The sequence below is a fragment of the Schistocerca piceifrons genome, chromosome 4 (genome assembly GCF_021461385.2).
Source record: "Schistocerca piceifrons isolate TAMUIC-IGC-003096 chromosome 4, iqSchPice1.1, whole genome shotgun sequence".
Taxonomy (NCBI): domain Eukaryota; kingdom Metazoa; phylum Arthropoda; class Insecta; order Orthoptera; family Acrididae; genus Schistocerca; species Schistocerca piceifrons.
Window position 1 is genome coordinate 739,714,092 of NC_060141.1, and position 27,558 is coordinate 739,741,649.

The following is a 27,558-nucleotide window of genomic DNA, read 5'->3' on the forward strand; positions in this document are numbered from 1 at the left end:
GGGTAGCACTTTCGTCGATGAACCACGAATTCCTTCGTCATTTATTTTACCCCCCCCCCCCTCCCCCCTACCACGGCCGCAACCACACAAGCTAAATACCATTCACATTTCATCTTTTTAAGAAGAAAAGTATTCTAAGGAAAGTCTTTCATTCTACAGTTTAGTCAGGTGCTAAAGTTGTCTACGTGATGTTGCCGTACTCCCATGCACAACAATATACCCACATGTGTCCTTGACAGAACATGTGATGGACCAACTACGTCGTTCGTCAACTGCGAACCAGGGCCAGCTTTGCTCAGGAGAGGATATAATGGCTTTATGACGCCCTAAAGTGGGCTCATATTGCCAATTTTTTTATAAATTTGACTTGATTTTGTAAGCACTGGAATAACATGGAGTACCCTTTCAATTCGTGAAGCTTCATATCGTGTCCTCCTTCGCACATGAGTGCTTCAGATTTTTGTGAGGCAGTGCATCATAGACAGAACTGCACGACATGCACCCCATTACATTCTTCCTCTGGTACCACATGAAAACCGACGTCTGTTATACACCTTCAGGCTCAGTGGAGGAATTAATTGCAATGTTTCTTGCAACAGGCACACATACAGAACACGACAGACGTTTTCCATTTAACGCAGGCCATCCTGTTACTAGGTCTACGTTAAAGTTAATGTGGTTGATTTTGAATTATTGTTGTGCTGATCAAAACAACAAAACAAAGGACTAAAAACATTGAATTCTCAATCACACCCATTGTTCTCCTAAGTATTCAATACTCAGTAAGCATTTTCAACTCCTAGTTCCTGATCAAAATATATTTTTTGGTATTTCCGTAATCATATCTGTCCTTCTGGTCACTGAAATTTTGAACACTCTATATACGCTGGGAAACAAAATGATGGTTTGTAGGGACAACCTGAAAGAAAAAATAACTCCACTAACAAAATTTCAGAGTTCATTCGGGAATATTTTCACTTCACCAGAAGATCTTACCGGACAAAACACATACACTTAGAAGATGTTATTGGTTGTTTGGAAGACTGTTGTAAATGGTGTAGAACTGCTGCAAGGGGATCATGTAACAGTGCACCGTTGACGTGAGTCACGGATTTGAGGTGCTATGTGCGAGCCAGTCGGTTATATAGAATCAGCACAGTAAGATTTGTCGATTTGGAGGCATCAGATAAGGGCAGAAAGGACATGTCTTTGACCAGACTGTGAAGGAAGAAGACCGATTTGCTCGTGATTGCCCATCGTGTTACAAGAAATGAAGCGTTACTCGCAGCCATGTAACATAGTGTAAGAACAGAGGTCGTAAAAATATCATAAGTTACCGGGATCGGAGACGAGTGTCTCACATTGTCAATGACAATTGCCGCCAATTCAAATGGAACCTGTAGCAATCAGAGAGTGAGGTCCGGTTCAGTTAGTTTCCGAGCGCACTTGTAGTAGGCATTCGGAGTTGGGTACTTCGCAAAAGGTCATTGCTCCCAGCTGGACGTTAAGCTGCATATTTTTAATGAACAAATAATATAGAAGTTTGGCACTAGCTGACTGGTGGCGTATAGTGTGGGACAACCAGTCGCAGTTATCCCTTCTTACAGATGATGTACGTCACTGAATGTGTTGGAGGCCCAGTGATGTGGGAACGTATTCGTAGCGTTACTTGGGCCCATTTATTCAAGTTACAATGAACACGAACCATGTATCTACGTCAGCAGTCTAAGTTACCGAATGTTCCCCTTTCTTCCACATTTTAGCGTTGAATATGATGTAGGCACTCCAGTTTTCTAAGCGGACAATGGCCGTGTTTACTGGGCTGAAAATTATACTTGTATGTTCTTGGATTGATGAACAGTCAGGCACGTTATCGCACATTGACTGGCCCAATGATTCACCTGGCACTGGTTCCATGTGAAATGTCTCCAAGTAACTGTCAAGTCTGGCGAACGGGCCAGCAGCGTCACATCTCCTCCGCGTCCAATCCAACGATATGGGAACTGTCACTGCAACTCATTTCTAGCCATCAGCGAAAAATCTGCCGGACACCCTTCGTGTTGATTCCACATTCTGTTCCTTGCTTCTCACGGTATTTCTTCCAATAATAGACCTAATGTTTCTTGCAGAAATGTGGTGTACTTCCTACCATTAAGATTTCGTTCGATGAAATAGGGGCCTACAATTCTGTCCTCCAGAATCCCACACCATAAATTCACCAACAACGGTTTTTGGTGTGCAACTTGCCGCAGCCAAAATGGATTTTCAGTTGCCCAATAATGCATAATACGCAAATTAATATTTCCATATGTCGTGAATGTGGCCGCGTCAGTAAATAAATCAGATTTATAAATGCGTCATCCCTCTGAATCAGAAGTTGAGCCCATCGGCTGAATTCAGTGCGACGCATACAATCCGTACCAGTTAGTTCTTGGTGGAGACTGATATGGTAAGGATGATATTTATTGCGATGCAGAACACGAACAACACTACTCTGGCTCATGCCAGATTTCCTTGCGATTTGAAGCGAACTAACACAATGATCTCGAACCACAGTGGGAAGAGTACCATTTTCCGTTACCTCGTTAGTAACTTTCCTTTGCCGGATATGTTTCCGATGCGTTAAAGATCCAGTTGTTCTCAATTTAACATACACATATTTATGTGTACGACGTGTAGGGCGAGTACGCTGAGGATATCTTTCAGCATATAACTCTAGCTCTCACTGAATTTCGTTGGCTTTCTCCGTAAATGAAAAGCATATCGACTTGTTCTTCGAAGGAATATATCATTCACATTCGCTTCATTCGACGACACAAGTCTCTCCGTTCCTATTAGTGCTGTGTTGCGAAACCGTCTAATGGTGCTTACATGTGAATGGCACGTTAGATGAATACACCTTATTCGGTGAATATTTACTAATTGCACAATATACGAGAGATAACTGTCAGAGCAAGTGCTTCGGTATGTACCGAAGTGGTAAGGAATACCACTCAATACATGATAAGAAGATTGCAGTACTGCATTGATACCAATGGTCATCACTTCGAACACCTGCTGTAAATGGACGTTCATGCAACCTTTTCGACCCTCGTTGACTTTCAAAGACCTTACTGTTACACATCATTGGATTCGTCTCGATAGCCGCAATCAGAAAATGAGTACCAAACTGCAGCATCCCATTTAAAAAGAACAAAGTTGACCTTCAGAAGACGCGACCCCACCTAGCAACAAAAAACCAACGTCATATTATGGGCCCCGTTGCTCCATGCAAAATTTGTCCCACAAACTTTTTAGCTGCTATCATAATTTAGGAGTTGTTCTAAGTGGCAACAGTTAGTGACTCATTCTGTATATGTCGAATGCATATTTGGGCACAGATGAAGGAAAATTCTAGCCTACGTTTATATAAAATTCTTCTGGTGTCTCAAATTCTGCCACTTAGTTTATTGTTCTAGATAGTGTACATTAACGTTTGCTAGCAGGTTAAAACTGTGTGTCAGGCTGGGACTCAAATCTGGCACCATGCGTTTGGCGGCCAAGTGGCCTAGTAACTGAGCAACGTGAACACAACTCTGAACCGTAATCTCAGCTTTGGAGAGATGACGCACTGGAAGAAGTAAAGCTGTTGGCGGCATGAAGTTCCTTATACTTGCGTTTATTACTCACCATCCAAAATAACGTGTGCGTCCTCCATGCTGCGAAATCCTCAATCTAGTCACAGATTCCTGTGATATCCTGTGAAACCGCACTTTTATGCGTAACTGTTGATATAGTAACGAATCAGATGCTTTTGGATGAGGTTGTATTTGTGGAAAGGGGTCAAAATTACTGTCAGTTGCACTCAACATATAAACTTTATTTCTTAAAAATGACAATCAAACAAGCAAGAATCAAAAACTCTCAAGGTTTTAACGAAAGACCTCTTTTGATTTAATTTAGATCGGCTGAAGGCCACATCGAAAATCCAAGGTACAAGGCCTAAGCAAGGAATAGAGGTACAGGAGTTCTTCTGGAGGTTTCACTTCTTTTGAAATAAATTTTTATCTTCAATATATGTAGGCTGAAAGCCTTAGCTTAAATTTTTCCCACAGAACTCGCCTGAAGGCCGTATATCAACAAAACAATTAAATGGCCTAATGCCTAAGAAGAACCTTCAGTTTGAAAAGGCTTAAGGCCTTATCTTAAAATATTTCATGTAAAACTCGGCTGAAGGCCTGATACTAAGGAATAACAATGTTATGACTTAAGGGCAAGACAAGAATTTTGAATTTTTAATTTTAGAGAGATTAAAAGTAAGCTGAAGGCCACATACCATGCTCAAAACAATTTTACAGCTTATGGCCTAAAGAGAAGAGCTTCTAAATTTCAACTAAAATAGGCTAAAGGCTTTACCCTAAAATACTTCACTTAAAACTCAGCTGAAGGCCACATACGAAATCCAAACAATCTCATAGCTTAAAGCCCAGACAAAGAAAGTTCCCATTTTTAATTTAAGCTGGAAACAAATTTACGGCTAAAGGCTTAGGCACATTAATTTTCTATTTTAATTTTGAAAGGCTGAAACTCGGCTGAAGGCCACATATGAAATAAGAAACATTTTTTTTTTACGGCGTAAGGCCTAAGAAGAAAAGCCTTGCAATTTTAATAAGCTAAAACTCTGCTAAAGGCCACACAGGGTACTTAAAACTAAACGGAGATCACTAGGAGCGGCGCTCAGAAGGTTCCAAGGATCGGCCTGGGAAGGTAACACTAACGCACGTTTAGGTGACACAGACAGCCAGACCGACAACCTCTTAATCGGAAGGTAACTCAACCAAAAGCCAGCCGAAGAACCAACCAACAAGATCAGTTCAGCTCCATCCAACCAGCAAAACTACAACACGATGTCAATATCACAAAGTTCTGGATACTGACCAATCCAGCCAAGTTAGAATAAACATCCAAAACTACGAGCAACACCTCAGCTGTCGAACTAAACACGACGAGGAAAATAAACTGCCAAAAACTACGTCAATGACCAGGGCAGGTCACTGGAACGTCAACGGCCACAAGGCAGAAGATACCGCTGGTACTCTTCAGTAATGAAGGAATGAATTAAATGAAGTTAAACACCACACAGGAAGACGGCGGCAATTCTAGCCGACTTCAATGCACACCAAGTTGCTCCCGGGATCTCCCAGAAAGCGACAACTAGGATCAAACGAAGAGATGTGATAGCAGTTGAGGCTCGATAATCGGTTAAGTGAGCACTCAACTTTAGTGTCCAGGAACGGTGGGGGACAAACTTCGTAACCTTTGCAAGAAGCGCCTCACAACTCCAACCGCGCGTGCACGCCGCCTGCGGCTCCGGCCTGACCACGCGTCACGGAGGCTTCCTCGCTGCTCTGCCACAACTGAGCGACTCCACACACAGCACACCCAGAAAATATGTCCGCAACACCAAGGATAGTACAGCAGTACTAGTATCGATAGACGCTGCTGCTGCCACTCACGGAGAGAAGACAGCAACGATATGGCGGTAACTGCAGAAGAAATAAGACCCCACCGAACTGCAACCAATGTTAAAAAAACAAGGCATGACGTGAGCCAGCCACAGCTCAATGCTCTTTGGAAGTCAATAATTACTTACTTCTTTGACCGCCTTGATCGACTGCTTTCAGGATATAAAGGTAGGTTTCGCATATTCCCTGTTTTTGGAATTCATGGTGCGGAAATATAATATGGTACATTAAAGGTAGTCTATAAGTACAAAGGATATATTAAAATATCCAATCGCTCGCCCTCACGCACCTTCGATATGCTAGCTTTGTAGACATGCCACACTGCAACAGCATGAGGACCTGAGACATAGCAGGATAATACAGCAAAGGTCACATACTTTCATAGACAGTATACAGCAATGATGTGCCTACTCATCTGCGTATGCCTCTCTCTTTTCATATATTTCTTTTATATAGAGATTCCACTTAATGTAAGCAAGGATCCAAAAAGCCAATAAGCACTTGGACTCTGGCAAGGCCTTCCTTAGTTGTACATTAAGTGATGTGATACTTAATAGGTATACCACGACCTCTTACAGGAACTGATGCAGCATGATCTTTCGTCACTTCACACAAACGACATGTTCAGAAACACATCGTTTTATCAGCAAAAACATTGTCTCACTTTAGCTTCAGTTACAAACACGTAATTCTCAAGTATCCACTCGATGTTTTACAAAGGATAAAAATTTAGTTTCAAAATAAGGATTTACACAATTCATTCTAAGCTCACAAGCAATAAATCACCGGACATAATATTTTTACCCATTGCTGCATTTTTTTAGTTTTCAAATAATGTGCCCATGTTACTTTAAAACCGCAACGCTTTGAACGTCACGTAATGTATTACAGCTGGATCTAAAGGAAACACTGAGACATTGAGTAGACATTTGGGAGTTAAATTGTTTATAGCTGTTTCGAGGCCTATTGGTTCTGTATCTGGTGTAACGGAGAATACAAAAGAAATGATTATTAATGATTCAAATAAATTACATCTTGAATATACTGCTACATGATTTTCGTGTAGTATAACCGCTTGCGTATCAACGACCATCCAAAGATTGCATCATCCTGAAGATGAGATATATTTGAAGTTTCTTAGAATACATATTTATGGTAATAGGATAAAAGGTGATGCCGCTAATTTGGTGCTAGTGGAATATTGGACCGAGAATGGTAGGCAAGCTGCTCAGCTTTGTGTACGTTTTGTTTTGTGGTATTGCACAGTAGAAGACGCCCTTGGCTGTATTACGTTGCTATGTCTCAAGCTCCCTAGCTGTTGCAGTGTACCAATACTACCATATGGAAGATGTGTGGCGGCGGGTCGATGGGAATTTTAATATATTTTTGGTACATGCTGACTTTTCTTAACGTAAGCAAGAGTCCAGAACTCTCGTTATGATTCCATTGATTGTACGAGGTGTGTTTTTTTAAGTAAGTACCGTTTTGCCACGCCGCGGCCGCAGCGCTTCGGTTGGCATTCTACACATGCGCACTGGGTACCTACATCTATAGTCTGCGCACTGACGCCATTACAGTCTGATTCTCCCTTGTTTACGTTGTGTACTGAGTGTTTAAGATGCCTCCGATAATCGTGAGTCCCGCCGACTGTGAAGTGTGGGCTGTTATAAGATTTCTTAGTGCTAAATGCCTAAAAGCGATCGATATTCATCGTGAGATTTGTGCAGTTTACGGAGAAAACCTTGTGAGTGATGGAATGGTAAGAAAGTGGATGAGAGCATTTAAAGATGGCCCCACAAATGTGCATGATGAACAAAGGAGTGGGCGTCCTTCGGTCGTTAATGAAAGTTTGGTGCAGGAAGTGGACAATAAGATGAGACAAAACAGACGCTTTACGATTTCATCCTTGCAGGATGACTTTCCTAATGTTTCTCGTAGTGTTTTGTATGTTATTGTGACCGAGCACTTGAATTACCAAAAATTGTGCACACGTTGGGTACCGAAAATGTTGACGGATGTGCACAAAACCAAACGTTTAGACAGTGCATTGACTTTCCGTGAGCGGTACCACAACGATGGTGATGATTTCTTAAGCCAAATTGCTACGGGCGATGAAACATGAGTGGCCTAGGTCACACCAGAATCAAAGCAACAGTCCATGGAATGGCATTCACAGTCACCCAGAAAAGTGAAGTTTAAGCAAACAAGTTCGGCCCAGAAAATCATTTGCACAATTTTTTGGGACAGAAAAGGAGTATTGTTTATGGAATTTCTGCCTCATAATGAGACAATCAGTGCAGCAGCTTATTGTAAGACATTGCACAATCTGCGCCGTTCAATTCAGAACAAAAGACGTGGCAAGTTGAGTAAGGGCATCCTTTTGCTTCAAAACAATGCCCGTCTACATGTAGTGAATCAAACCAAAGATCTCATCACGTCATTTCGATGGGAAACTCTAGATCATCCTCCATACAGCCCCGATCTTGCACTACCGACGAAGTCAAAACAATGGTGGTTAACAAGTCAGGAGGCAGACTTCTATGAGGAAGGTATTCGAAAACTGGTACAACGTTATGACAAGTGCCCCAATATTGACGGAAATTATGTAGAAAAGTAGGTGAAGGTACAGGCATTCATGTAAAAAATAAAATTATTGAGATATCTTAGCACGTCCTTTTTTAATTCCAAAACAGTACTTACTTTAAAAATACGCTTCGAATATTACGTATCGTTTCTGTGAAAAGTAGCGAATTTCATCTGTAAAATGAGGAGCGGTTATGAAGTGTTAGCGACTGGGATTCGGCGACAAGTTACATTGTAGTAGAACCAAATTTATCATATTGTTGAAAAAATATGCTGTACAGTCAGAGATTCCTAATGCCTTTTCTTTTAAAAGATAAGAAAACCTGCCTTTCCTCAATACTGTCAAGTTTACTGCCTTCATGTTTGTGTATGCCATTTTTAGAATGAAGAGGAACACTTTTTGAAGCTAGTAGAACGCCATTTAAACGGGTCTGTGACGTTTATCACTGTAGGCTCAGAAAAAACAGGATTACGTAGTACCGTGATGACTGTTTCACGTACTTTGGTCTTTCCACTTCGCTTTGCGTTTCTCGCTGTGGAGGAGATTACGCTTACAACGTTTTCATTTCGAAGCTTAATTGCCGCATTCATCGTTGCTTTTCATTCTGCGCGGCGCGGCGCTGCGGCTCCTGCTAACTACTTGCCTCATTAGCTGAATTATCTTAGTTAAACGGATGTTACGTCTGACACTTTGTGCAAAGTCTATGCAGAAAGCTCCTCTTGTGCTAACGGTTTTTGCAGTTAGATGAAATCTTTACCTTGTCAGCTCCTTCTGTGTAACTACGTTTACTTACTTTAAACGAAATTTTCTCGAACCTGAAGGTGTATTACGCGACAGCAGTGGCCTGACTGCTCTTACCTAAGGTAGACAGATTTCTCCCGTTGGACAGATAGTTGTTGCCCCTATCTTTGAGATAGATAAATCGATTCGTTAAATAGTTCAATTAATCGCAAGTGCCATTTTATGAATGCTTAATGACCTTGTAGGATACGTAGGAAATAAAGTCGTGTCTACACTCATGTGTCTCGTTATTGATCACTTTAAAATGCCCAACGAATTTTACCATAATTCCTCGAACAGTGTTTGGAATTTTTGAGGTTGCTCTTGACGTAACATGCTGGGCAACCATACGATTTATCACAGATCTAAATCGTCTGTGTTTCCGAGTTGGTTAATGCACACCTCTGCCGTAGCGCTTTGCTCGAGGTGTTGAGCCAAATCCTTACGGCGGGAGAAAATTTCACCACAGGTATTTGCTCCACAGGAGGAGGAAAGGTGGTGGCGTGCAGTTTGTCACCAGATTTGCTGGCAATGTTCTGAGTTGTTTCTCTAAAATTGTTCACTGTGTGACACGGACTGAGGGCATGTGACAATACTCATACTGTCGGTGGAAACCTTTTTGTGGTCAGCAGATCCGTGATCTGCACATGCCTGCAGTGTGCGAGAGAGGACAGAGAGTGCACATAAACTTAGCACAACTTGATGCTATTTTTACGAAAGAAGACGGATTTAACCTCGCCAAATTACACAAATATTAACTGTTTGTGAAACTTCATTAGCGTTCAGAAGCGCAAATAATCAGAATGAGATTTTCACTCCGCAGCGGAGTGTGTGCTGATATGAAACTTCCTGGCAGATTAAAACTTTGTGCCGGACCGAAAGTCGAACTCGGGACCTTTGTCTTTCGCGGACAAGTGCTCTACCAACTGAGCTACCCAAGCACGACACACGCGCCGTCCTCACAGCTGTACTTCCGCCAGTATCTCGTCCCCAACCTTCCAAACTTTACAGCAGCTCTCTTACGAACCTTGCAGGACTAGCACTCCTAAAAGAAAGGATACTGCGGAGACATGGCTTAGCCACAGCCTGGCGGATGTTTCCACAGTGAGATTTTCACTCTGCAGCGGAGTGTGAGCTGATGCGAAACTTTCTGGCAGATTAAAACTGTGTGCCGGACCGAAACTCGAACTTGGGACCTTAGCCTTTCGCGGGCGGCACTGGTAGAGCACTTTCCCGCGAAAGGCAAAGGTCCCGAGTTCGAATCTCGGTCCGGCACACAGTTTTAATCTGCCAGGAAGTTTCAATCAGTCTAAGTCTTCGAAGTATTAAATCTCAGAGATATTAGGACATTTCCGATGCTGTTCTATGCGTAGAACACTTTTTGTCATTTAATTATTAGTTTAAACTCCAAATACCTTACATTGAGATATGAGAATAGTCATTTTAAATTTGATTAGCTAATGTTAATGCTATTAGCAAGTGTCAAATTAAATACAGCCATATTAATTAAACTCGAAACTATACTGTGTATAAGTCTATTACATACAATAATTCACCAACAGTTACTGGTCTGACATTTCACAAATTTTTAAAGTTAACATTCGGGCTTCAGATAAAGAAGTGAATACAATTTTAATAATTGAATTAATGCAGTATCGACAATGTAGTCCAGGGTGTCTGCCGCCCTCTAGCCGTCGGTGATCGTCAATAGCGCCCACTACACCCGTTGCCACATTGTCAGAATAGCACTGGTGCTCCTTATCGAAATCGATCGTGGGCCATCACACAAATACGAAAGAAACATTATCTATACATTAACTCATGCAAAATCTACACTACTGACCATTAAAATTGCCACACTAAGAAGAAATGCAGATGATCAACGGGTATTCATTGGACAAATATATTATACTAGAACTAACATGTGATTACATTTTCACGCAATTTGGGTGCACAGATCCTGAGAAACCAGTACCCAGAACAACAACCTCTAGCCGTAATAACGGCCTTGATACGCCCGGGCATTGAGTCAAACAGAGCTTGGATGGAGTGTACAGGTACAGCTACCCATGCACCCATAACGCGATACCAGAGTTCATCAAGACTAATGACTGACGTGTTGTGACGGCCACCATAGACAAGACTTTTACATTTGGTGAGAAATCTGGAGAATGTGCTGGCCAGGGCAGCAGTCCAACATTTTCTGTATCCAGAAAGGCCCGTAAAGGACTTGCAACATATGGTCGTGCATTATCCTGCTGAAATGTAGGGTTTCGCAGGGATCGAATGAAGGGTAGAACCACGCGTCGTAACACATCTGAAGTGTAACGTCCGCTGTTCAAAGTGCCGTCAATGCGAACAAGAGGTGATTGAGACGTGTAACCAGTGGCACCCCATACGATCACGCTCGGTGCTACGCCAGTATGGCGATGACGAATACACGCTTAGAATGTGAGTTCACCACGACGTCGCCAAACACGGATTCGACGATCATAATGCTGTAAACATACACTGGATTCATCCGAAAAAATGACGTTTTGCCATTCGTGCACCCAGGTTCGTCGTTGAGTACACCATCCCAGGCGCTCCTGTCGGTGATGTAGCGTCAAGGGTAACCGCAGCCATGGTCTCCGAGCTGATAGTCCATGATGCTGCAAACGTCGTCGAACTGTTCGTGCAGACGGTTGTTGTCTTGCAAACATCTGTTGACTCAGGGATCGAGACGTGGCTGCACGATCCGCTATAGCCGTGCGGATAAGATGCCTGTCATCTCGAGTGCTAGTGATACTAGGCCATTGGGATCAAGCACGGCGTTCCGTATTACCCTCTGAACCCACCGATTCCATATTCTGCTAACAGTCATTGGATCTCGACCAACGCGAGCAGCAATGTCGAGAAACGATAAACCGCAATCCGATAGGCTACAATCCGACCTTTATCGGAGTCGGAAACGTGATGGTACGCATTTCTCCTCCTTACACAAGGCATCACAACAACTTTCACCAGGCAACGTCGGTCAACTGCTGTTTGTGTATGAGAAATCGGTTGGAAACTTTCCTCATATCAGCACTTGTAGGTATCGCCACCGGAGCCAACCTTTTGTGAATGCTCTGAAAAGCTAATAATTTTGCGTATCACAGCATCTTCTTCCTGCCGGTTAAATTTCGCGGCTGTAGCACGTCATTTTCGTGATGTAGCAATTTTGCTAACGAACATGGTAATGCTTTCTGTTTGCTGGATATGAATAAGTATTAGAAGAGGTATTCCTGGTGTGCCACATTAAACCAATCAGAAGACTGATGACTCAACTGGCGTTGGTCGAGATCCAATGACTGTTAACAGAATATGGAATCAGTTGGTTCAGGAGGGTAATACGGAATGCCGTGCTGGATCCCAACGGCCTCGTATCACTAGCTGTCGAGATGACAGGCATCTTATTCGCTTGGATGTAACGGATCATGCAGCCACGCCTCGATCCCTGAGTCAACAGATGGCAAGACAACAATCATCTGCACGAACAGTTCGACGATGTTTGCAGCAGCATGGACTATCAGCTCGGGGACCATGGCTGCGGTTAACCTTGACGCTGCATCACCGACAGGAGCGCCTGCTATGGTGTAATCAACGACGGACCTGGGTGCACGAATGGCAAATCGTAATTTTTTCGGTTGTATCCAGGTTCTGTTTACAGCATCGTGATGGTCGCATCCGTGATTTGCGACATCGAGGTGAACGCACATTGGAAGCACATTGGAAGCGTGTATTCGTCATCGCCATACTGGGGTATCACCCGGCGTGAGGGCGCCATTGGTTAGACGTCTCGGTCACCTCTTGTTCGCATTGAAGGCACTTTGAACAGTGGACGCTACATTTCAGATGTGTTACGACATGTGGCTCTACCCTTCATTCGATCCCTGCGAAACCCTACATTTCAACAGGATAACACACTACCGCATGTTGCAGGTCCTTTACGGGCCTTTCTGGATACAGAAAATGTTGGACTGCTGCCCTGGTCAGCACATTCTCCAGAAATCTCACCAACTGAAAACCTCTGGTCAATGGTGGCCGAGCAACTGGCTCGTGCCAATACGCCAGTCACTTCTCTTGATGAACTGTGGTATCGTGTGGAAGCTGCATGTACAGCTTTACTTGTACACGCCATCAAGCTCTGTTTGGCTCAATGCACAGGCGTATCAACGCCGTTATTACGGCCAGAGGTGGTTGTTCTCGGTACTGATTTCTCAGCATCTACGCACCCAAATTGCGTGAAAATGTAATCACACGTCAGTTCTAGTATTATATATATCTCCAATGAATACCCGTTTATCGTCTGCATTTCTTCTTGGTGTAGCAATTTTGATGGACAGTAGTGTATATATAAAGCAGACTGCATGTCCAGTATAGCCTCCAAAACTGCTGCATCGATTTGGCACAGATATAGCAGGCCTCGCTTGGGATTTATAATCTGCTACCTCCAAAAGGAGCAGAGATAGTAGCAAAAACGTTATTTTCCCAGCTCCTGGAATATAAGCTACACTGAATGACCATCAGGTTGAGTGGGAACAGTATCGGCAAGCGAAATCGATGTTTTGCATGGCTCCGAAATGCAGGCTGCCCTGCATCGTGGGTGTGTTGTGTTGAAGTACTATCGATCTGCTTTGCATATCAGCCTGTATATCAGGGGCAATACACGATTTTATAGCATGTGATATACAGTGTGACCTACATGACAGGTTTGTTAAGGGAGCAGTATTGGCTTGCTTTATCGAACTGTTTTTCAGGGGTTACATGTGCTGATGAGCGTGGCTGGAGCAGGTTCTACATCTAAATCGACATCCATACTCCGCAAGCCGCCTGACGTTGTGTGGCGGAGAGTACCTTGAGTACCTCTATCGGTTCTCCCTTCTATTCCCGTCTCGTATTGCTCGTGGAAAGGAAGATTGTCGGTCTGTTTCTGTGTGGGCTCTAATCTCTCTGATTTTATCCTCATGGTCTCTTCGCGAGATATACGTAGGAGGGAGCAATATACTGCTGAACTCATGGTGAAGGTATGTGTGGTGTCACCGCCAGACACCACACTTGCTAGGTGGTAGCCTTTAAATCGGCCGCGGTCCGCTAGTATACGTCGGACCCGCGTGTCGCCACTATCAGTGATTGCAGACCGAGCGCCGCCACACGGCAGGTCTAGAGAGACTTCCTAGCACTCGCCACAGTTGTACAGCCGACTTTGCTAGGGATGGTTCACTGACAAATTACGCTCTCATTTGCCGAGACGATAGTTAGCATAGCCTTCAGCTACGTCATTAGCTACGACCTAGCAAGGCGCCATTATCATTTGCTATTTATCTTGTGATGCATGTACCGTCAAGAGCCGATGTTCACCAATTATGGATTAAAGTTAAGTATTCCAGCAGCTATGTACCTTTTTTACTAGACTCAACTCCTCTAACTGTTCCAGACCTCACGCCAGCCTGCGTGAGCTTAAACGCGTGCCTTTCGGCTACCCGTCACTGTGGATTGGCTGTCTTGCCAGTCCACAACAGTATGTTCTAGAAACTTCAACAAAAGCCCGTACCGAACTACTAAACGTCTCTTTTGCAGAGTCTTCCACTGCAGTTTATCTATCATCTCCGAAACGATTTCGCGATTATGAAGAGCGCTGCTCTCCTTTGGATCTCTTCTATCAACCCTATCTGGTACGGATCCCACACTGGCCAGCAGTATTCAAGTAGTGGGCGAACAAGTATACTGTAACTTACATCCTTTGTTTTCGGACTGCATTTCATTAGGGTTCTTCGAATGACTCTGAGTCTGGTATCTGCTTTACCGACGATTAATCGTATACGGTTATTCCATTTTAAATCACTCCTACTGCCTACTCCCGGATAATTTATGGAATTGAGATAGAGGAGAAGATGTATATAGTTAGGGAAGAAGGAAATAGACAGACGGGAGAAGGGGAGATATATGAGGCAGGTGCAAAGTATAGAGTAGTTGTGATGAGGTGGAAAAAGGAGAGGGGAAAGTACAGGTGAGAAGAGAGAGGGGGAAGGGGTAGGAAGGCGGTCAGAGAGAGAGGGTGGAGCAAGTGATCATTGGGAGGTGGAAGAAGAGCCTAGAGTATGGGGAAGAGGACGTGTGAGGTGAAGCTGTGGGGAAAAGGCTAGGAAATAAATAATTATACTTAAACTTGAAGGTTTGTTCACACACTTCGAGATATATGTCCCATGCGAAAGGAGGAATTGGTGTTGTTGTTCATGCAGAGGGAGCGATGCACCCAAAAAGCTAGACTTTGAGTAGTTCCTTAAGATTGCCCAAAGTCGACGCATTTCTTTAGACAGCTTCACTATCGTAGAAGCATAACACAGTGCTGCAGACCGTGGTGACGTGGTGCCCGCCGTCCCGTGTGTTGCAGCTACTACGCGTCCGCGGCGTTCCCGCCGCGCATCGTGCCTCCGCCGAAGCGGCCGCGGCTGATGGCGCCGCCGGCCAGGCCGACGCTGAAGGCCGTCGCGACGCCGCCGCACAGCAAGACTGTCCCCCAGCAGGCGCCGCAGCAGCTGCAGTCCCAGCCCACAGCCGGCGTTGGACAGCTCAAGACCTACAGTGAGTACCGTCTGTTTCCCCGTCTCACCACTGTCTGACACCAGTACCTGCACCCATATTCTGTAAACCACCTCCAAATGCTTGCCATTCCGCAACTCTCTGAGGCTGGTTTACACGTCACCGTCAAGTCGTGACACTATCTTCGTGAAACCATTTTCACGAACGTATTTCTTGTACGGTTGTTGACACAGCGACACCAGTGTACTTTTCAGTTTTTCTCACGACTCTGCCACAACGCGGGCTGTCAGACACAAGCCGGCAGGTGTGGCCGTGCGGTTCTAGGCGATTCAGTCTGGAACCGCGTGACCGCTACGTTCGCAGGTTCGACTCCTGCCTCGGGCATGGATGTGTGTGATGCCCTTAGGTTAGTTAGGTTTAAGTAGTTCTAAGTTCTAGTGGACTGATGACCACATATATTAAGTCCCATAGTGCTCAGAACCATTTCAACCATTTTTGTCAGACACAAATATCTTCACCCATATTCTGTACATCGCCGCTAACGCTTCCCATTCTGCAACCCTCTAAGTTAAAAATGGAAATGCCGTGTGGCTAGGGCCTTCCATCAGGTAGACCGTTCGCCTGGTGCAAGTCTTTCGAGTTGACGTCACTTCGGCGACGCGTGTCGATGGGGATGAAATGATGATCATACGGACAACACAACACCCAGTCCCTGAGCGGAGAAAATCTGCGACCCAGCCGGGAATCGAACCCGGGCCGTTAGGTATGACATTCCGTCGCGCTGACCTCTCAGCTACCAGGGGCGGACTCTCTAAGGTTGACACCAGTTTCATGAAACCAATTTCACGAACGTATTTCTTGTATGGTTGTAGACACAGTGACACCTATGTACGTTTCAATTTCGTCGTTTTGTCAATGCTAAAGTCGTCTTTCAAATGAATGTTTCGGTTATTGCACGACCATTTGCGGATTTAATACTCGTCGGCATGACATCTTGAGTGTAATTGAAAACGTAAAAGTTCATTTGCACAAAATCATAAATCTCCGAAAGTTCATCGCCGATTGCTTTGAAATTATGGCACAACATTGCATTCGAATATGCGCGTGTTTTTATATAACTACTGTATCGCCGTAGCGTATATGACCGTGACTGCGGCGCAAAGTGAAGGACACGTGTCAGAAACTTAACTTCGCCCGAAAAGGTCATGAGGGCCCAACGGTACCAACAGGCCACTGTGTCATCCTCAGCCCACAGGCGTCACTGGATGCGGATATGGAGGGGGCGTGTCAGTATCAAGTAATCGTCTACCACCCACGTGTCCACATTTGATCTGCTGCCCAGGGGAAAACAAATATTACGACGAGGAGGAGATCAGACTTTAACGTTCCGTTGACAACGAGGACATTACAGATGGAGCACAAGGTCGGATTAGGGAAGGTTGGAGAAGTGGCCGTGCCCTTTCGAATGGAACCATCCCTGCACTTGCCTTAAGCGATTTAGGGAAACCACGGAAAACATATAATCAGAATGGCCAAACACGTTTTGAACCGTCGTCCTTCCAAATTCGAGTCCAATGTGGTAACTACTGCGCTAACCCGGTTGGAGAAAACAAACATCAATGGCTTGCTCTTGTCACACATACTTGGAGGTACTACCCAACGTAATAACACACGACTTCTAATCGTTATATTTATTAGTCGGCAAATGACGTAAATACTGGCGTAATGTTGTTCAGTACATTGTCCTCACTCACCAACAAAAATATCTACACTCGTCTCCTATATAATAAGTAAAAATGTAATATATATAATTATACAGTTATATACCATATGGTACTCCATTAAATACACAAAAGCCGCGCGGGATTAGCCGAGCGGTCTTAGGCGCTACAGTCATGGACTGTGCGGCTGGTCCCGGCGGAAGTTCGAGTCCTCCCTCGGGCATGGGTGTGTGTGTTTGTCCTTAGGATAATTTAGGTTAAGTAGTGTGTAAGCTTAGGGACTGATGACCTTAGAAGTTAAGTCCCATAAGATTTCACACATATTTGAACAAATACACAAAAACACACGCGTATTCGAATGAAACATTGAGTTAAGTTTTCAGAGGAATCGGTGAAGAACTATCGGAAATGTAACAAGGAACGTCATATTTTTGCGACCAGTGTATCACATTTATACAATTATATTTATTTATATACGATATGGCACTTCAGTAGGTATATAAAACACGCGTATATTCGAGTGCAAAGTTGTGTTTAAATTTGAAAGCTAACAGTGGATAAATTGCATGTCTTCAAAGTCTATAATCACCGGAAGTTCTTCACTGATTGTTTCGAAATATGACACAGCGTTGCATTCGAATACGGGTACATAACACATATAAGTAAATATGTAATATGTAAAGGGGAAATACTATATACATTTAAATACGGTAAGGCGCTTTAGTAGGTATAGAAAACACGTGTATATTCAAATGGATATAAAGTTTCATCAGAAATTCTCCTGAACAGAGTGGTGTGTACCTTAGACAAACAACCGGGAGAATATCAGGGAGGATTCTGTGCGGATCAAATTCTTAACTTAAAGTCAAAAATTCGCCATAGAATGTTAACCAGCAAACCAATAATAGTGTCATTTATTGATTTGAAGAAAGCATTTTATTGTATAGACAGAGAAACAATAGATAAGGTCGTTGGAGAATTTGGTGTTAAATCAAAATTAGCAAATATAATTCGCGAAACACTAACAGGTACAATATCTAAAGCCAAATTTATGGGAGAAGTATCTCAGGCATTTGAAATAAAACTGGTGTAAGACAAGATGATGATTTATCACCTTTGCTGTTTAATTGTGTTCTAGAAAAGATTGTAAGGATCTGGAATTCGAACCTAAAAAATCACAAAATTGAACCAATAACTCTGGGAAAGAAAACAAATGGAATTAAGGTACTGCTTGCCTTTATCGGATGATTTTGCAATACTTTCAGAAAACCTGACAGAAGCAGTTATTCAAATAATCCTGCAAAAAATAGCAAACAGTACTGGTCTCAAAATTTCAGCTAAAAAAACCAAATTCATGACAAATATAAAAAATGCGCCAAAATTCGTAGAAACACAAATAGGTAAAATAGAGTGAGTGAATATATTTAAATATCTTGGAGAAACTATACAACTGAATGGACTAGATAAATCTGCAATAGATGTAAGAATTAACAAAATGGAAAGAGCATATGATTTGAGCAAAAATATGTACAACAAGAAAATTATATCTAGAAAAACAAAACGAAAACACTTCACAAGAGTGGTACGACCAGAATGTTTATATGAATCTGAATGCATAACGATGAACTATAAGACAGACAAACTAGATGTACTGGAAAGAAGGATTATTAGAAAAATAGTGGGTGCCATAAAAACTGCAGATGGTTGAAAAATAAGAAGTAATGAGGAGATCTACAAAAACACTGGGAAAATATCTGAGGTAATGGACAAACGAAGATTAACCTTTTTTGGACACCTCTACCCAATGGAAATAGACTGACAAAACAAATACTCCTATATATCTGGAAGAATAAAAAAAATCGACAATAGCATGGATTAAAGAAGTAAGGAAAGATCTCGAAAGAAACAACGTCAAAGAATCAGAAATAGCAGAAAGAAACCGTTTAAAAATAAAATACTAAATTTGGAAATGTTTCAAAGCAGAAGAAATAAAAAAATCGGGAACAACGTAGGCAGAAGGAAGCAAGAGACTTCATGGGGAGAAAATGAAGGAATACTGGAAAATAGGAAACAACAGCAAAGGAAGAAGAGGGAGTGAAGCTCTTGACATGATACTAGTTGGTCAACACGATTGTTAAAAAAAAAAAAAAAAAACTAAGGGTAACATTATTCCCAAAAGTCTCAAAAAGTTCTTCACTGATATACTTTCAATTTTTACACAGTACTCTAATAAGTATTCGGCATGACATGCCGTATATATATATATGTTTGTACCAACGTTAAATTATATATATATATATATATATGTTTGTACCAACGTTAAATTATATATATATATATATATATATATATATATATATATATATATATATATAATTTAACGATGGTACAAACAGAAAATTTATATTTAAGGGCTTGTCGGCTTATGATTTCAATACTACTAGAGAATCTGTATATACAGTAACAGTAAACAATGCCGAAGGTTGGAGAGTGGGAGAAGACATGGATAGAAGGATGTGAGGAAACCGAGGTAGAAAGTGGAAAGGAGGAGGGGGACAGGAAGAGGGAGCAGGAGAAGATGGAAAGAGGGAAGAGGAGAAGATGGACAGAGAAAGGGGAGGAGGTGACTGATAGATATAGGGGAAGAGAGGGAGTAAGAGGAGGGGCGAAAAGATAGAGGGAGGAGAAGATGCACAGGGGGAGGAGGTGATTGACACAGACAGGGGGCAGAAGGAGATTAGGACGTATATCCAATTCCCATACATGTTGGAAACGTGTTAATTCTTTTTTCTTGCTTCACCATTTAAGCAGACTGTGCCACACGAACGCGTGGGCGGGACAGCTAGTCGCTGCATAACAAAAGAAATATATTCGCACAATCAAGGCATTCACGACCGGATATGTGAGTTGCTGGTTAATCTTCCGGACAGTATGACTGTAGTCCATGAACCTTTTCTTTCCTAACGTTTCTTTCAGAGATGCGCTGGATATCTTCAGAAGTGTTACTGCTTCTATTGAGCCCTGCTGACCGATGGATCGGAGATCGTAGAGCGACATAAGTGACGTCAAAAGGGAAAGGGGCGCGGTAGATGTTTACACATGAATGGCAGAAATAATATCTATCAGAGATAAAAGTTTATAGGCCACGACCACACAATCTGGAAGATTTACTGCTAGCAATATGTTTTAATTCGTTATCTACTGTGTCTGATGATATCCAAAACGTAAAATGTAATTTATTACTGTAATTTAACTTGCTCCGTGAATAACACGAGCGATGAGCGACCGACTTGAAGTTTCTCACCTAATTCTCGACCCAAGAGTCTATATGAATTGTCAGTATGAATTGTCAGTTTTTGGTTAATGGAGAAGTGAGAAGGGGCTATAGACTTGCGCTGTACGTTGCTATGAAACCGGCGCCGCCATGTTAGATGCCACCAAACATTAGCAGACTAATGCTTGCTACTGCTTCTTGTTCTTGGTTTCTGTAGTGTGCACACAATAGTTATTTTAGAAAGCAAATATACTGCTTTCGGAAATAACAGCATGTCAGGAAGACATTTTAATTAGTTTCTCTGGTCTTAAACACACAATTGGTCCTTTCGATGTAACTTTCTTTTTGTTGTACTTTAAGATAACCAGGACGAGAAGTATGTTATGTGAAAAGGCTGCTTTGTAATCCACCGTTTTCGTTAATACCGACAGACGACGCTGACGTTCGGTCCTCTTCCTTCAACGCTGAGAACAATTTTGCTGTGTTTGGTCATCTTCCATAGCTTCCTTGCCACGGCGTTCATTCTTGTTAGGATGACAGGAAATCTAAAGGCGAAAGACAGGAAAATAAAAGCCCTACAATAAAATTAAACAAGGCAGCCAAAATTTATAGATATAATTGAAACTCTTGCTTGGACAAGTCCACTTACGAATGAAATGTGATTCTTTTACATTTTAGACTGTCATCGTAACGCCTAGTACAAATGACGCAAGCTGCCATTTTGCCAGAAACACTTGCACGAGAAGCTAATTTTTGGGTCAATTAACATGGGGGACGTTAGCTTTAGTTTTTGACGCCGTAACAACTCCACTTATTATACATCAATGCCTCGGTTTCCTACACACTTTGTGTTTCTTGGGAGCCTAGTCAGTTGTTTCCTGACGATGCTCCAACACGGTGAAAAACGGTTCAGAATAAACAGTTATTGGAAGAACAAAAACACAGTTTGTTTCTTCGCCAAACTTAGAAACAAACATTTCTTGATCTATGCGTTAATGCGTGTTCAGCAGATACAAGGTACATTATTCAAAGCAGGGAATGCCCGCTATGACTTCACTGCAACACGCGCATGAATGTGTCGATGTACTCGTATAAGGGAACAAAATAACGATCCGTTATCATATGTTGATTATATCTCATCATGAATGTGCCTCAGTGATTATTACTATTTTTCAACACTCTATTTGAGCCAGTGTGGACTACGAGTAACAATAAATAATTTTCTATTTTCAGTTCCTGTTCATCCGTCAGCATCGATATTTCTTCGTCAAACAGTCCCTTCTTACTGTCATCCGACAAAGGCCCTATTAGTCTCTTGATTTCTTTTAACAACTTAAAACCATTGCAGTTTTACGATATTACTCTAAATTCAATTCTATCCATGATTTTGTCCGCGAGGTAGCCAAGTTCCTTAAGGTCTTCGTTACGTCCTTGCAGAGGGGATAAAAAAGACGACACCTCATTCTTTTCAGCGACTTTGTTGTAAGTTACTATAGAAGACCCGAGAAGTTTATCTCAACCATCTCAGAATGTCATCTGTTCACGTTTCTTCTTTGATAGAGTTAATGGTGCTGCAAGAAAGGAAGATATAGAGATTGGACAAAAAATGGTAACGCGCAGAAAAAAAGGCATGCTTGAATATAAAAGCGGATGGTAGCCAAGCGTGTGGATTGCGCCCCCTGTGCAGTATCCTCAAAAGTTTGCAAGTGTCAGTCTATTCAGAATTGTGTTCTGTATAGTTGTGGGTACATTATGTCTGATCCAAGTGAATTCGAACTTGGGTAAATTATTGGTGCTCGTATGGTGAGTGATTCCGTATCGAAGATAGCAGTGTTTCGTGTTTCATGAGATCCCGTATCGATGATTTATACCGCATACAGGAAAAGCAGAGAAACATATCTGTTGAGACGCAACGCGGACGAAACTGTGTGTTGAGTGATTGTGGCAGATGATTATTTAAAAACAGTGTGACGAAAAATAAGAGGACGACAGCTGCAGAAGTCACTGTAGAACTGAATGTCGCACTCGCGAAACATGTCAGCACCGAAACATCACAAAGGGAGTTCTACATGATGGGAATCGCAGGGCGAAATAAAATTTCAAAACACTCATCAGTGACGGAAATGTCCGAAACAGTAAAACATGGCGCCGAAGCCATGAAACCTGACTTTGAAGCAATGAAAGAACACTTTAAAATGAGCCACAAAAAGCCCGTCCACAAACAACATTTATTTTGTGGTACAGATTTGGTCAGTTTTTGACCATCTTCCGACCTCACACGATGAGGGTAGGCGGTGTCGGTGAAAGGAGCGGCTGTCGTAACTCCACGAACGTCAACTGGATTGGAGCTATAACTGCCGGTCCATACACCGCCACCGCCTACCATCATCGTGTTAGGTCTGAAGATGGTCAAAAACTGACCAAAACTGGTTGCGAGATTGTCTGTGCTCATTTTAAAATACTTTATGCCAGACCACTGTTCTCCACGAGAAACGTTCTCAGAAATGAATGGAAGAATGTCATTTGGTCATACGACTCTTCTTTAATACGGTTTCGAAATTCTGGCCGCGTTTACATTCCAAGAGTGTAACATTGTGGGGGTTCGGTGATAATTTCGACAGTCATATAGTGCTATTCCGTCGGCAATATTGGTAGTCTTGAAGGTCGTAATACTGCCAAGGGCGGCACGACCATTTCGACTGATCAGCTCTGTACAATATTACAATGCTAATGCTGATGCTACGATCCAAGGCGACTGCGCGCCTGTTCACACTACTCAGAACCAATTTTATAAGGACGAGGATAAGTTGTTGCATTTCCCATGGCCACCAGATCTCAATATTATCAAGGTTTTGTAGTGAGCTTCGAGGAGGACCTCCGTCATCGTTTCACTTTTTTTCAGGAAGAATGGCATAAGGTTTCCTTGAAAAACATACGGACCCTGTATTAACCCATTCTGAGACGAATGGAAGTTGTTTTGAACGCCAACGGTTTTCTTACATCATATTTGAGAAAGCAGTAAAAGAAACAAAAGGAAAGTTCGGAGTAGGTATTGAAATCCATGGAGAAGAGACAGCAAATGACTTGAATGAGCAGTTGAATGAAATTGACTGTGTCTTGAAAGGAGGATATAAGATGAACATCAACAAAAGCAAAACGAGGATAATGGAATGTAGTCGAATTAAGTCGGGTGATGCTGAGGGAATTAGATTAGGAAATGAGACACTTAAAGTAGTAAAGGAGTTTTGCTATTTGGGGAGCAAAATAACTGATGATGGTCGAAGTAGAGAGGATGTAAAATGTAGACTGTCGATGTCAAGGAAAGCGTTTCTGAAGAAGAGAAATTTGTTAACATAGAGTCAGGAAGTCGTTTCTGAAAGTATTTGTATAGAGTGTAGCCATGTATGGAAGTGAAACATGGACGTTAAATAGTTTAGACAAGAAGAGAATAGGGGTGCTCGTGGTCTGAAACCGGTGTACGATGCACCTTGGACGTCATGGTGCCTTGCACGAACTCCACTGGACCCATGGATGTCCACGGGAATGTTCCCCATAGCATAATGGAGCCGCTGCCTGCTTGAATCCCCCCCGCCTCGCGAGAGAATGAGGATTCGCGTCCTCCCGTCGGCATGAAGAAGAAGTTACCGACGAGATTCATCAGACCAAGCACCGCTCTGATACTGTGCCAAGGTCTAGTGTCGGTGGTCATGTGCGCAATTCAGTCCTAGTTGCCGATGTGATTGTGTTAACACGGGAACATGCACGGGTCGTCAACTGCGGAGGCCGTCGTCAGGAATGTTCGGTGCACGGTGTCCTCAGAGTCACTTTCATTCTGCCCACCACTGAAGTCTGACTTTAGTTACGCCACACTTCGCCACCTGTCCTGGTTTACCAGTCTGACCAAGCTACGACGTACGACTCCCGTAATGAGCGGTGGCCGCCCAACCCCATGAAGTCTGGATGTGATTTCACCTTGGTTTCGCCACGTGTTGAAGACACTCACCACTGCACTCCGCGAAGTCATGCAATTGCCGAAATGCTCGTGCCGAGCCTCTGGGTCATCACTGTCTGCCCTCGGTCAAACTCAGATAGATTGCACGCATTCTCCATTCTACACGCGGACAGAACGCTCACTAGTTGTGTCTGACTAGCGCCCAGCAAGGTGACGCTGCTATCGTCCGAACGAGTTTATATCGATAGTTGATCGGTGGTCATAATGTGCTGGCCGATGAGTATATAACTGTTCACGAGTGCTACATCCAGTGGTTCGGTGGCCTTCTTCAAAAGAAGTGCTCCCTACAGCGTCCCGTAAGTTTAATGAACACGTAATGCATAGTTGGTAACAGACCAAAAATTTTACAAACAAATAATTTCTTAATTACCAAACACAAAAATCCATAAATTCAAGAAACTATATCAAACTTGGAACTGATAATACTCTGCATCTTATCTGAACATCATATGTGTAGAGCGGCTGCATACGTAACTAGCCTATGAGACGGCTACCGAGCGACTCCTCCCTCACTAACTAGCAGACTCCAAGCGCTAGAAGCGCTTGATTCTCATTGGCTGATAAACTGAACGGCCAATAAGAAGGCTCCTGCTCTGCAACTGTAAGGGTTATCCACAACCCAACCAACATGGTAACAGAAAGTGAAGAAAAAAAATCTAAATTTACAACACCAAATCCAAACATAAACACAAAACAAAGTCAGAATTAATCCCAGAAATAAAACATTAAATAATTTGACTAGTTTTGGCTGCGTTTATACAACAGCCATACACAACACATATGACAATTGCACAAAAATTTTCCACTCATACATTTGCATAGTTTCCAATAAAATAAACATCCGCACTTGATGTGTGCGCTCCATATATTCTCTCTCTTGCAAAACCTCACAAAACGAAATTTGAATAATTAATAATTTTGAAATAAATTCTTTTTGTCAGCAAGTTAATGAAGTCAAATCTAAATAAAATACTATATAAGCTATTTCTATCAACTGATGTTTTAACCGTATTTTCATACGAAGTTACATGTAAATGTATTACAATTAATAAATCTGTTTCGCATTGCAAGCAAAGTTATTACGATTATTAAACAAACTTTTGTATTTTTGAAAGTATCATAGATAGTGGTATAAATTTTTAACGGCACAATTTTATTACCAACGCAAGACTGTATATGAAATATTAAATAATATTTATTTGAATTCATAGGAAGTGTGAATATAGCCTTCGACCGTACCAAAGGCTGCCCCAATGCTAGGGAACAAAGTGTCAGCAGCTAACATTCTTACAGCAAGAACGAAGTTCTCCCCTGGCTATAGGAGAAGGCAGGCTATAAACAAGGAAACATCACCTACGTGACCTCATACTTTGAGCAGAAAATGTACACTTGCAAGATATCAGCCCCAGCAATCGATCCTACGCGAAAATTATGGCCGTAATTCTGTTATTACGCAGTAATGACTTTCTGAAAGTAGAGCTTTTAAACTTTTCGGCGCACCGATTGTTTGTCACTCTTCCCACCCCACTGCAGCCGCCTAATGCCAGAGTACGAATTAGGGCACAGAGGTGTGAATAAGACGTTTGTGAAATACTGTTTGGACACAGCCAACATTCTTTTTTCACTGCGTAAAGTTGCACAGTTTACGATCCATAGTTCGTGCCAGCGATCTCATTGCATTGAACATTTTATGGGTTGCGATTCGCAGATGAAGTGTGAATCAATGAAATAAATTAGTATATAGTTACAGAAGCAGTGTAGAGCTATTTAATTACTAGCATCGCTGTTGACCGTTGTTTTGTTTGCATTTTAAAGCTGACTCTGTTAACGAAAAGATACTCTGTTCTTCAACGTGATAGGCATGATTAAATAGCAAATCCAAATTGATTGACTTCGTTTCATATTTATTCTTCAGTTACTTACGTTTATTAATTTCGATTGTGAGGTCTATATATAGTTGCAGACCATGAATAAGAGAATATTGCTAAAATAAAATTGACTGTATATGTCCGTGACATTGACATATTATGTATTCATATTACTTACCTAATGGGTGAAAATTATTGGACTATATAAAAAAAACGTAAATTAGTTGTAAACTACGGGGTGCACACACTTTATTCAACATGTAAACGTCACTGCAGATATTCGGATTTAGATGATGACATTTTCCATATGGTGATCAAGTGACGGAGACAAACAGCGAAATTCTGATGACCCGCTGAACTGCCGGAACATCGATGCGTCGATGACCTCCAGAATGGCTGTTTTCAGCCCAACAATGGTTTTGGTATTACTGTACACCTCGTCTTTAGTATAGCCTTGCAAAAAGGAGTCGCATGTTTTCAGATTCGGAGAATATGGAGGCCAGTTGAGGTCCATGCCAGTGCCCGCTGCGTATCCCACGGCCAGAATGCGGTCCCCAAAGTGCTCCTCCAGGAAATCGAACACTCTCCTGCTTCGATTGAGCTCTGTCTTGTTTGAACCATATCTTGTCGAAATCAGGGCAACTTTGGATAATGCAGATGAAATCAAAAGCTTCACGTACCTTTGGTAGTCACCGTGCCATCAAGGAATACCGCACCAATTATTCCGTGATTGGTCATTGCACACCACACAGTTACCTGTTGAGGGTGAAGAGACTTCCCGATCGCGAAATTCGGATTGTCAGTCCCCCAGACGCGCCAATTTCGCTTATTGACGAACCCATCCAAATGAAAGTGGGCTTCGTCCCTAAGCCAAACCATACACGCGCATAGTAATTCCCATCATGCCCCGCGGCCAACCGAGTAGTTTTAACGTCCTAACGCAAACCGTTCAGAAGTTACGACGATTTTACTTCATATGGTTGAATAACTGTCACCCCGTATTTTTCACGTAGAATAACGTGACTGTTCTAGAAAAAGATTTCGAAATAGGTTGGGCAGAAGGTCCCACCTCTCCTCTTCCCGCGTCTTCAATAGCCGGCGAATCGGAGGGCCCGGTTGCCACCCACGTGTGCCGCAATTCGCTCTCTAGCATTAAGTGGATCAGTGGGGCGGAGCAGGTGAGAAAATCCAGTGGGCGCGGAAGTTTAAAAGCTGTACTTTCGGAAGGTAATAACAAAATTATGGCCGAAA

General features: G+C 42.6%; 1 protein-coding gene across 1 annotated transcript in view; it reads left to right on the top strand.

The window, feature by feature from the left end:
* The window catches only part of LOC124794848 (RNA-binding protein Raly-like), a 1,009,671-nt gene that overhangs the window by 823,047 nt on the left and 159,066 nt on the right, over positions 1–27,558 (top strand). The window contains exon 6 of the mRNA XM_047258513.1: positions 15,284–15,474. Coding sequence (XP_047114469.1) covers positions 15,284–15,474 — 191 coding nt within the window. The remainder of the gene's footprint in view (positions 1–15,283; positions 15,475–27,558) is intronic.